The 13,070-nt window shown below is 41.4% G+C and overlaps 1 protein-coding gene across 1 annotated transcript in view; it reads left to right on the plus strand.

The window, feature by feature from the left end:
- PAFAH2 (platelet activating factor acetylhydrolase 2) overlaps positions 1–11,599 on the plus strand; it is a 29,632-nt gene extending 18,033 nt beyond the window's left edge. The window contains exons 7-10 of the mRNA XM_089478551.1: positions 3,557–3,648; positions 4,591–4,761; positions 6,537–6,685; positions 7,706–11,599. Of these exons, the coding sequence (XP_089334677.1) occupies positions 3,557–3,648; positions 4,591–4,761; positions 6,537–6,685; positions 7,706–7,800 (507 nt within the window). The 3' untranslated portion in view covers positions 7,801–11,599. The remainder of the gene's footprint in view (positions 1–3,556; positions 3,649–4,590; positions 4,762–6,536; positions 6,686–7,705) is intronic.
- Positions 11,600–13,070: the final 1,471 nt, after the last annotated feature.

A 13,070-nucleotide genomic window follows, 5' to 3' on the forward strand; every position in this document is an offset into this window, starting at 1 on the left:
AGTCTCTGATGTGATGCAGATCTAATAGCTCAAAAGACTGCAAATGTTTGCGAAACTATTTTAATTTTCACTGATCAATGCTATGACTCATTGGAAGTTTTCAATCATCAGTTTTCCATTTTCCAGTTGGAAGACTGAGGCTGTCTTACCTACCTCAGCCACAAAGAGGAGACTTGCCTTAGACTCACAACCCAGATGTGTTCACATATGACGAATTCCTTTGAATGTCAGTTTAATGGAGGAATTCCTTTCCATTGCAGAGAACTATTGGTATTATTAATGGAACTGGCAAAACCCACCTCTGAGGATTCCTTGACTGAAAAAACCCTATGGAATTTGCGGGGTCACCATAAATCAAAAGGCAGAGGGAAGGGTCTTTAAACTAAGAGACTGTAACAGAGTGACCAGAAAGGTTAGATACTAAGCCATGGTACTATAACATCTTAGAACCATGAATGGCATGACTCTGGGCATACAGACGATGATGCTACAGTAACTATAAAGTATATCTAGTCACCAAAGGGACAATCAGAAATAATAAATGTCTATAATATAAGTCCATTCATGGTTTATAAATCCTGAATTCTCAAGGTCCTGTAGCTTAAAACACTGAAGAAAGATATGAGGTTTGGAATCCTTGTATAGAAGCCGAGGTTTGAAGATTCTGAGATTTGAAAAATCTTGAAAATAACTATGTAGAACATAGGATTACTTTATGGACATTTATTGTTTCTGATGGTCCCTTTGGTGACTTAGAATCATAGAATCATAGAGTTGGAAGAGACCGCAAGGGCCATCCAGCCCAACCCCATTCTGCAATTCATGAGTCAACAATGCGATGCGGCAGCTAACAAAGCCAATGCGATTTTAGGCTGCATCAATAGAAGTTTAGTGTCTAGGTCAAGGGAAGTCATAGTGCCACTATATTCTGCTCTGGTCAGGCCCCACCTGGAATATTGTGTCCAGTTCTGGGCACCACAATTAAAAAAGGACATTGAGAAACTGGAGCGTGTCCAAAGGAGAGTAACTAAATGGTGAAAGGTCTGGAAACCATGCCCTACGAGGAACGACTTAGGGAGCTGGGGATGTTTAGCCTGGAGAAGAGAAGGTTAAGAGGTGATATGATAGCCCTGTTTAAATATTTGAAGGGATGTCATATTGAGGAGGGAACAAGCTTGTTTTCTGCTGCTCCAGAGACTGGGACCCGGAGCAATGGATGCAAACTGCAGGAAAAAAGTTTCCACCTCAACATTAGGAGGAACTTCCTGACAGTAAGGGCTGTTGGACAGTGGAACAAACTCCCCGGAGTGTAGTGGAGTCTCCTTCCTTGGAGGTCTTCAAGCAGAGGCTGGGTGGCCATCTGTCGGGGATGCTTTGATTTGGATTTCCTGCATGGCAAGGGGCTGGGCTGGATGGCCCTTGTGGTCTCTTCCAACTCTACGATTCTATGACTCTGTGTTTAGTGCCTAACTTTTCCGGTCACTCTGTTGCAGTCGCCTTCCTTAAGTTTAAGGCAACTTAAAGGAATGAACACACACACACACAATTGGATCAAATGGATTAAAGGAGAGAGTGGGCAAGGAGGAACTGAAGATGGGAGGACTTCCACTCCTCCGTTTGCTCGTAGCTTCAGCCCACTTCCATTAACATCCTATTCATGCTCATCATGCCCCATATCCATGATCATGTCTCCCACCCCACCCTGCGGCTTTTTCTTGTTATATTCAGCTCTCTACAAGCATTTTATTTTATTTTTTTGCCATATTCTGCTCTCTACGAATCTCCCACCCACCTTCTTTTGAGCCATCTCTGTAATGTTGCCTTTTGGTCACCAGAGGGAACATGGACCTCTTTTCTTCTTAGAAAATGGCAAATGTACATCTTGTCCACATGGAGAACAAAACCAGCAGAGAAAACAAACCGGAGACAAAAGGGCCTCTAAGCCAGCCTTTCCTCCCCAATATAGCATCCTCCTAGTGGTTCGACTACAAAACCCATCACTCAGCAGCACATACTGCCTGCAGGGCTGTAGGGCTTGTTGTTCTACAGGGCATCAAGGTGGGAAAACTACTATAAGCATTTGATAGCTTGGTCACATTTTTTGCTTTCGCTTTTGCATTTGGCTTTTCCAGTTTTCCCCCTTCAAACATTTTTCTGTGTCCTCTCACACTACCTATAATTTTAGTCCTTCTGAGTGGTAAATTGTAAGGTGCAGATGATCATCCTAACAGCTCCTACACACCCTCCAACATTTTATAGATGAACATGAAGAAACATGCAACCAAGCAACTTCTGAATGTGGTCATGATAGCAAAAGTTAATGATGGGGAAGAATGCCAAAAAAAATCAGCAGCTGTTTCTTTTGCCTGACCCTTCTGTGAAAAGTTGGTTTATGCCCCACTCCTATTTTTGTCCTCCCCTACTGAGTTAATGGAGTGCAAATTACTTTTGTATTTTTAATTCAGTTTGCAGCAATATTGAAGTAAAGGACATTTTTTAAATGTTGGGATATTTTTAAAGCCATTGAAAAAATGGCATTACAAAGGATTAATGGGCACTGCCCATGCCAAATTGAGACAATTTAAGGGTATGTCCCCATCCACGGTCATACTTCCAAGGAGAACCCAAAATACAGGCAGCTGTCTTTATCTATTTCAACAATAACCTAGCAATTTTCACCTCCACCAGGAGCACATCTTTTGTAAAACCAATAGATCTTAATTGCACATTGAAGCACAAGCATTACTCAATGTACTTTATCTAGGAACCAGGGATAGCTCAAAACATGATCTTGTTGCTGAGGAAATCCATTTCTATTGTGTGTTTTGCAGAAAATGTCCATTTTTTCTGCTGATTGAAAAGCCACAATAAGCCTTGACTCCTCTATAATACTGCCCCTCCTTATCTTTATTTAACAGATTTTATGTGTATTATTATTCTTGACAACATTGCATCAGGTTTTCTGCATCCTAAGAATATCTCTTGGTTGTTACTTCTGTGGAACACCACCCAAGGCCTTTTCTGAATACTTCACATGCCTTTTCTGGATGTAAATTACTACAGCAAAAGAGGAAAGGGACTTTTCCAGATAGTGTTTAGTAGAACAGATATTGTGCTTGCTTAAAAGAAAACCCCACTTGTACTAAGTGATCATGCATTAGCCTGGGATTATGGGAAGTGATAATAGAAATATTGGCCCAAATCCAGTTTGCTGCTCCCAAGAAGAGGAGGGCCATTGAATCAATGGAATTTATGTAAGTATTGACTTACCATTTAGCACTTGATTCTAGGGGGTCTACTGGGACAAGCATTGAGGAATTTGACTACTTACAAGCTCTGGAATGCCAGTTTAGCTGGCACTGAGAAAGGACTTAGCCCAACTTCCATCAGCCAAGGGCCGTGCAGAAGTGTTGGATTACAATCCCCATCATCCCTGGACTAAATGGCACTTAGCTGACCTATAATGGCGGCATCTATCTCATATTGCATGTAGTGGGTGGTTGTATTGAAGTCTGCAGCCTGGCTTCTTCAAACTTTTCCATCTTTTCCATTTCAGGACAACATAGATCTAACCAAAGTCACAGTCATGGGTCACTCTTTTGGAGGCGCAACAGCTGTGCTAGCCCTGGTTAAAGAAGCCCAGTTCAAGTGAGTATGCTCCAGAGCTGGGATGTTGAATCAGGCCCTTTGGGCTTCTCCCAAAAAAACCACCCACCTTTCCCAGTGTGGCATAATTGTTTGGTGAAATTTCCAGAGTGCATGTGTGTCACAGTCTTTTGCAGCAAAAACAGCAGAGAAGTGTTGCGGCACTTTAAATACATAGTTTGGTGGTTTCTCTGCTTTGGCATACTTTTGTGCCCCATCTCAAAATGTCGTAATTTATCTATTAAGATTTAGGGCCCTTTCACATTACACAGTTTATAGCACTGTATTTCCACTTTAGCTGCATCCTATGGCATCCTGGGATTTGAAGTCTGGTGAGGCACCGGAGAACTCTAGCTGAGAAGTCTAATTGCCCCTCCCTGAACTGCAAATCCCAGGATTCCACAGGATGGAACCATGGCCATTAATGTGGAATAATGGTGCTACAATTGTGTTGTGTGAAAAGCCCCTGGCCATTGGTAGTAAGAGCTTAACTTAAAATGTGCTAGCATTTTGAGGGAACCAGATTGGTGTAGCAGTTTGAGTGTTGGACGATGATTTTGGAGACCAGGGTTCAAATCCTGGTTCTGCCATTAGAACCTCCTGGGTGACCTTGGGCAGGTCACACTCTCTCAGCCTCAGAGAATGTCAATGGCAAACCCGCTCTGAAGAAACTTACCAAGAAGACACCATGATAGGTTTGCCACAAGTCGGAAACAACTTGAAGTCACACAACAACAAAGTATTTTTCATCTTTGACTTTGGCTTCATCCACTAATAGAATGGCCCCCTGCTCCAGAATTTGTGTGTGTGCATGTATGTTTAAATCAACTGCTCTGAAGGCTCCAGTGGTGACTGGGGTCATCTTCCTAGAGATATGCAGCCTGTTGGGAATCCAAGACTTTGGTTACCTGCTTGGCTGAACACACTGCCCTTTTCCTCCTGCAGATGTGCTGTTGCTCTGGATGCCTGGATGTTCCCTTTGGAGAATTCCCTGTACCCAAAAGTGACCAAACCGGTGCTTTTTGTCAACACAGAATCATTCCAGACTGCTGAAAGTGTGGCGAAAATGAAAAAGATCAGTGCCACAAACAGTGAGACCAAGATTATAACAATTTTGTAAGTCTACACTCAAACAATATGTTCAAAGCCAATAATATTGAATATATATTAAGAGGAGGGTAGTATATATGGGGTAAATCATGCATCCCAGAGCCCCTGCCTTCAGGCTTCTGATCCGAAAGAAATATGACTGATGAATAAAGGGAGGGAGGGATTGAAACTAAAGTAAAATGCTGAACTGAAGAAAAAAGTAGATAAGAAGAGGCCAGTTAGAAAATAAGAGGGAGACCTCTGGCCAGCATGCTTAATACAGATCATGGATGTTCCTCCCAGTCCTCATCCCATTGAGTAAATCCTCACTTTTCTCCAATCTGTAATTTCATCCAGTGAGATGATAATCTCACTATAATGTCTCATAAGTAACCCTTATAATCTCATCCAGAGATAATACTTTACATACTTTAAAGGCACCAAATCCAGTCTGATCTTGGAAGCTAAACAGGATCAGACCTAGCTAGGACTTGAATGGGAGGACCACCAATTTACAGGTGCTGTATTTTTCAGAGGGAGGAACTGACAAAACCACCTCTGAGTATTCCTTCCCTAAGAAAACCCTGTGAAATTCATGGGGTCGCCATAAGTCAACAGACAACTTCAAGGCACGTGTGCTACACACACACAAGGACATTTTTGTGGCTGAGCCCCATCTGAAGGCATCTCACACCCTTGAGATGCCCCTGAACTTAGAACTGCCTGCTCCTTCAGTTGTACTTCCAAAAGCACCACCACAACCATAGGCTCCAACTAAGGGAGCCCATCATCATCTTGAAAGAATTGGAGACTAGCCGCTCTTCTTAAGTGCCCCACCACCTTCCACCCCCTGCATCTCAGTCTCTACCATATGGCACTCCCAAATGTTGGCTGGCCAGAAGTGGAAGGGAATCGGAGTCCTAGACATACCCACTATCAATGTACCGCTTGACAAGCCCTGCAGTGCTTCATGATTGACAGTTTGTGAACTGGAAAATTAATTATTAAAAGAGAAAAGATAAGATGGGAAAGAGGACAGACAAAAAGGAGTAGCATGGAATTCCAAAGCAAACATAGTTGGCTTAGCTGTTCAAAAATTCAGCTTGTTCTTTAATATTACCCTATATACTATAAATCAACCTCATGTGTAAGTCAAGGACAAAATTATAGACATTGATCTGACCCTTGGATAAGTCGAGGGTAAAACTTAGGGGCATGCAACAAAGGGCCTAAATGATGAGGCAAAGGAAAACAACGCCAAAGAACCTACAATATTATGGCAGGCATAATATTGAGAGAGAGTAGAGGGAGTTCAGTACTTTCAGGACAGATTGCACTCTTGCCTTTCACCAGGGTATGGTTCCCATTTTAATAAGAGTTAAAATATACTATTTACATTGACCCGTGGATAAGTTGACCTAGGCTTTTGGGTCAATTTTTTGACTAAAATTTCTAGACTTATACATGAGTATGTACAGTAATTCTGAACTAAGTTATCTAAATGTCATTGGGGGTTTTAAACAGCATACATCCACAATACTGAGTTCAATTGTTGGTTTCTCTTGTCATAGAGAGGAAAATCTTCCCCAGCATTGAAAAATCCCTGTCAAGTGCATCCTGATCATATTCCACATTTAATCCCTAAAACTTGAGTTTCCCTGCTCCCTGTCCAACACTGGAACCATACACAACGCTGTTGGACTGATACTTCTCAGTCGCTTTGTGTGTAAGGTGTCCCAATGGGAGGCCTGGTACTCTGTGGTGGTTCTTGTCATTTCTAAGTGCTTCTGTCTTCTTCCCAGGGGTACTGTCCACCAGAGTCAGACTGACTTCACTTTCCTGGCAGGGAATCTTGTGAACAGGGTCTTCCAAACAAGAGGCACCATCAATCCCTATGAAGGCCTCAACATCACCAACCAAGCAGCCCTTGCCTTCCTGCAGAAACATCTCCGTGAGTCTATGCTGCAGAGCTGATTATGTGGGGGCCACTTCTTTCCAGAATCCTTTCTAAGTAGTGTTTGCAGTTGTGGTGACATGTTGAACTTCAAATGACAGAAAGGTATCTTAGATACTTGGCCTCTTGCCATCTCAGACTTCAGGGAGATTGTGATGGGGACTTAAAGACAGAAGCCGTCAGTTATTTAATCCCTCATGGCATTGTTGAGGAGCGTCTTTGAGCCTAAGGGCCCATTTCAATTTCAGGTATTTCTTGGGTGATGCATCACAGTGGTGAATAGGCCAAAGTGGGGGGGGGGGGGGGGAGAGAGAGCATGAGATGAAAAATACCAGCATCTATTTACCCTTTACTGCCACTATAACCAAACCTTGGGAAAGGCATATAACCTAGGAGGCTCCTTGGAAGAGGATCCCTGCAGACTAAAAACAAGAGTCTCATTTTGTTAGATTCAGTGCCTGTCTTTCTGGTGTACATCATTTGCAGTTTGGCAGTATTAATTGGTAGGTTAACCATTTATTGATGCACTGCAGGGGGGGTTAATAGGCAAATGGGGTGGAAGTTTTTAATCTGTGAGGCTTCTAAACTAAGCCTAATTTAACCAACCAGCTAGCTAGCCTGAAAAAGTGGGCTCTAAATGTAGCTTAGGTAGGTAGCTAGCTATTTTATTTACATTTAGATTTTGCCTTTCCTCCAATGCGCTGAAGACAGCATACAGTACATGGGTCGAAGCCATAAACCCAACAACAATTGATCAAGTGAAGGACTTGAATTTAGGTCTCTTCTGAATGCATGCAATTCACTATATCCTGGCTAAGGAGAAATTAGACTCTCTGATGCTGCTACTGATGGATGAATGGCCAATTTCTGGCAGATTTTCTAGTGCTTCTTCATTGTCGCTTATGCATTATGCCACTTTCTCTCTGCACTGATGGATCCAGAAGACATTTTATTATTATTAATGTCTGTAGTGCATTAATAACCTCCTGTGATAACGCTTTTCCTCTTTTCTCACAGAGCTAAAAGAAGATTTTGACCAGTGGGATAATCTTCTAGAAGGCATCGGGGACTGCATTGTTCCAGACAGTCCTCTACAGAAGTCCAGCCTCTAGACACAAAATACCCTCTCGCTATTTCTTTCAGTGCTTTTGGGCAACCCAACTCCTATGATTCCCCCAAAATATAGGGACTGGTGGGAGGTGGGGGATGTTGGGGAGAATCATTTTATGCTTATATAATCACAATCCAGAGTGGCTCACACTTCCAGTGGGATTTGTTGCTGAGATGCCTCCTTAAACATAAGAATTTTTCCTCCAATACTACAGAGAGGTGATCAGGAGTAGGTTGTACTGTCTGCTTCTCTGTGGTTATTAAGGGGAAGAGAAATACAGATTGTGGTTTTGTGGTGGTGGGGGAAACTGCCCTGAAAGTAGTTACTTTGCACAAGGTCCCACTGAAATGAAAAGAACTTCGGTTAAGAGCCAAAGTCTGGAAAAGTAACTCTTGGGTGGGGAGGGGAGGTTTATTACTCCCAGAATCCCCCCAACCAACATGACCACTGGTGATAGTGGCTAGGGAATTCTGGGCATTGCATTTCAGTAACTGTTATGTTGAAAGAATGGTAGTCACCTTAAGTCTGGGCTGAAAGTCCCATTGCCAACCTGTATCACAGAGGGGGAGGACGTGTGTGTTTGTGAGAAAGAGAGAGTTGTGAAATCATACCTGCTTTCTGAATAGGAAAAATGTCATCCAGGTAGCTGGTTTTCTCACTTTGTGGTGGCAGCTACAGAACGAAGGACTGATCTCATCTGTAGTTCACCATGGAAACTGAAGCGCTATATATATATATATATATATATATATATATATATATATATCCCTAAGATTGGACTATCAAGGGACTTTTCACACTGGTTCCTTTTTGCTGGTAGAGAACCAGGTTTGTTGCTTATGGATTAAACGTAGAAACAGCGCCGCACCTTTTAGACTTTCCCCACCCCTTGTTTTTCTGGGGAAATTGTGACACAGTGACACAAAGTGGGAACCTCATGACTCCATCTCCTTCCTATAATTCTACCTCCATACCGATTCCCATCTTTTTTTCTCCAACCTCTCTACTCCATTAGGAAACCTCACAAAAACCCACCTTTAAAAAAACAACATTATGCTGGAATTGTGCAATTGCAGACTTTTGCAACAACACAGAACACAATCCTGTCACATGGCCAGAAGTGTGCTGTTGTAGCATTTTGCCTCTTCGCCTTCTGCAATGATAGCCCTTTTTTACTGTTGGTGTTACACAATGTGATTTATTGTTCCTCCTTGGAAGACACACTAAGCTTGTTTTATTCCCCATGTTTAAAACGCCTCTTCACCTGTGAATTGTATACACAAGGCCTAAGGAAATTAACGGAGGCACCAACCAGCACACATGTTTCCCTCTCAAGAACTGAGAGAGGTCTGGAGGTACACAAGAGTTGTGATATTTGGAAAACACACCCAAAAGCATGCTTACAAGCACATTCCTCCAAAAGTGAGTGAAAATCGATATAAAGCATTCCCACTAGCAGGGGGAAAATCCAGAACTGTTGTGCAAACGCTGCATTTTTGGATTATCTGGGAGAAAGTTTTGAGTGGTTGCAGGAAAACCATGATCATATGAAAGCCTTGAAGGTTGTGACTTTTGTCAGCGTTCTGCCATTCCAAAGGTCTCGAGTGAAAAGGCCCCAAATGGTCCCTGTGGTATGAAAATATCTGTCTTTGCATCTTTTATTGAGCTGGACTAGGTACGTCCAGATGTTTTCACGTTGTCTTTTTTTACTCTAATTCTTTCCTTACCTTGAGAGTGGCCATACATGCAAACAAATAGAGCAATCTCTTTTGGGGTAGAGACTGCCTCGTGTATACCAAGGCTGGACCAAATGTGCCTTTGGGATATTATTAATAGTTGGACTATGGAGTTTATCACACTGGGGCTAATTTTGACATTAAAGACAGATTAAAGCACATTGAAAGCATCCTGAAAATGAAGGGTACGCGACAAGGATGTCCACTTTCTCCTCTCTTGTTTATTATAACAATGGAAATCTTGACAAATAACATCAGAACCAGAGAAGAAATTAAAGGACCCAAGGTAAAAGGAACGGAATATAAGCTCAAAGCATTTGCTGATGATCTTGTTGTATGTCTGGATGACCCAATTGATCAAACTAGAAAATTATTTGGATTATTTGAAGAATTCGGAGAGGTGGCAGGATTTAGGATAAACAGAAGTAAAACAGCAATCCTAACAAAGAACATGACGATTAATGAAGAACAAGAAATAGAAAGGACGACAGAATGTGTAATTAAAAAGAAAGCGAGATATCTAGGGATTTGGATTACCAATAAGAACAAGGACCTTTTTGAAAATAACTATAAAAAACTTTGGAAAGAGATTCAAAAGGATATAAAAAATGGACGCAACTAGATCTGTCAATCATGCGAAGAATCGAAACTGTCAAAATGATGATCTTACCTAGAATTAATTTTTTATTTCAAGCAATCCCAATATATATTAACCCTAATACGTTCAAACAATGGGACAAGGATATAAAAAACTTTATATGGACGAAGAAGAAAGCGAGGATAAATTGGAAAACAATGACAAGGTCAAAAGAAGATGGCGGAGGAGGGGTACCGAACCTTGAATTATATTACCAAGCAAACAGCCTAAATTGGATAGCAGAATGGATAAGTCTAGATAATTCGGATATGTTAAAATTGGAAGGTGCCAACAACAGGTTCGGGCGGCACGCATACTTGAATTATGGGAAGGTGAAGGCACATAAAGAATTCCTGGAGCACGAAGTTAAAAAAGCACTGATAAAGACATGGGAAAAGGTGAAAAAGAGAATATATAGGAAGATTTCTTTCTGGAATTCAACTCAAGAAGCCTTTTTCGGAAGATGGGGAAATATAGATAAATGGCTGAAATATGAGGATATTTTAAAAAGTAATAAAGAAGGTGGTTTTCAATTAAAAACAAAGGAAGAAATACAACAAATGGGAATCAAGATAAACTGGTTTCTTTATACTCAATTGAAAGAAAGATTTAAAATGGATTTAAACTTGTTTGGAATAAGTGAAGAGACTAAAGAATTGGACAAAATACTATTAAGAAAAGAACCAAAAAAAAATTTCTAAATTATATAAATTTTTGCTAAAAATTAACCAAGAACAAGATATCATATCGGAAGCTATGATCAAATGGGCCTCAGATTGTGGAAACATTATAGATCTGAACAGTTGGAAACTAGCTAGAGAAAAAACTAAGAAATTTAATTTAGCACAAGCTTTAAAAGAAAACTATTGGAAGATGGAGAATAGATGGCATTTAACACCCAATAGATTGGCCAAGATGGATAAGAGGAAGTCTAACAGGTGTTGGAAATGCCAAAATAATATAAGAAAATATATATATATATATATGACAAATAATATGTTACACAAGATATTACATTCTTTGTTAGTAATTACTTTAAATATGATATTGGCTTTTGAGGATATGAACATAACAACTGTTGACACAGCCAGAGGTACAGATTAAGAGACGTCGAGTTACGTTAAAAACCAAAGAAAACATTACATGAAGCCTAAAGGGAGAAAGGGGGAGAAGGAAGTAATGGTTTTGCTTTATTTCATGATTACTTCTTTAGGAGGAGTTTATAGAAGAGTACAATGTAGAAGATATAAGATGTAAAATTATTAAGCTTGTAATTATCTTTATTTTATGTATATATATTAGACAATAAAAAATATCTTTATGGAAAAGAAAAGAAAATGAAGTGGGAATGATTATCACACGCAATTGCTCACATAAAGTGATATCGGAAATGCATTGTCTCTGAAATCCCGAAAGTAAAAAGATGTGCATTAATGCTTCTATGGCCTGTTACAGACTGCCAAAATAAAGCTGCTTCGGGTCTCTTTGGAGGTATGCTATTTAAATGATGCACGGGTCCTAAGAGTCCGGAGGTCGTGCCAAAGCCACACTCCATTCCTAAGCACTGGAGTGCAGCTTTGGTGCAGCTTCCGGATTCTTAGGGTGCATGCATCATTTAAACAGCATACCTCCAAAGAGACCCGAAGCAGCTTTATTTTGGCAGTCTGTAACAGGCCTTTGTGATCACTTTAATGGCGGGTTTTGTGCGACGTCATGTGAAATCGTTACACATAATTATGTGATTTTTCCGGGATACTGTATTCATGAGCTAAACTCCCAATCTCCTTTGTGCGATAAACTCCTATGACTCTGGAGACCAGAGTTCAAATCCTGGCTCAGCCATGGAAACCCACTGGGTGACTGTGGGCAAGTCACACCTTCTCAGCCTCAGAGGATGGCAATGGCAAACCCCCTTTTGAAGAAACTTATCAAGAAAACCCCAGGATAGGGTCACCATAAGTCGGAAACAACTTGAAGGCACACAACAAAAAAAGATTGTATGAAGAGGGTCTGCAACTGGAACTATACTAATAAAAAGTTTAGGGAGAGGAATTGCGTGGTATAGGAATGTGAATGTTTGGACTAGGAGACCCAGGTTTCAAGTCTCTGCTCAGCCATGGAAACCCACTGGGATGACCTTGGGCAAGTCGCACTCTCTTAGCTTTGGAGGAAGGCAAAGGTAAAGCTCCTTTTGCCAAAGAAACCCTAGGATAGGGTTGCTATTAAGCTGGAGTCAATTTGAAGGCACTTGACAGCAACAGAAGTCCAGAGGTTCAGACACTGCTTGGAAATGTGCCTTTTGACCTCATCATTCTGCCCCAGCATCCTGGATAGATGAACATGGGCTGTAGTTGCACAGATGTCAGGAAAAGGATGCTCTTTACCACCGAGTTTGTGGTCTGGGGAAGAGAATGGCACAGCTGTTGCACAATAGAGATGAGATGTCTGGGTGCAGGAAGGAATGTGGAGTGTTAGCCCAGAAAGCGTTAGGAAGATTGAGTGTAATGGTGTGTAACGGTATGGCTTGGGTCTCCAGAATCTGGGAAGGTGGCTCTTAGGGAACACAGGTCCCAGAATCCCCAAGCATAGAATCAGAATTGAAAGAGACCACAAGGGCCATCCAGTCCAATCCCCTGCCATGCAGGAACTCACAATCAAAGTATCCCCGAGAGATGGCCATCAAGTCTCTGTTTAAATACCTTCGCCACACTCTGTGGGAGTGTGTTCCACTGTCAAACAGCTATCACTGTCAGGAATCTCTTTCCCTGTAGCTTGCATCCATTGTTCCGTGTTCTAGTCTCTGGAGCAGCAGAAAACAAGCTCGTTCCCTCCTCAATATGACATCCTTTCAGATAGTTAAATGGGGCTATCATATCACCTCCTAACCTTCTCGGCTAA

The sequence above is a fragment of the Sceloporus occidentalis genome, unplaced genomic scaffold (assembly GCF_023333645.1).
Source record: "Sceloporus occidentalis isolate IW3139 unplaced genomic scaffold, rSceOcc1.0.p SCAF_13, whole genome shotgun sequence".
NCBI classification, from domain to species: domain Eukaryota; kingdom Metazoa; phylum Chordata; class Lepidosauria; order Squamata; family Phrynosomatidae; genus Sceloporus; species Sceloporus occidentalis.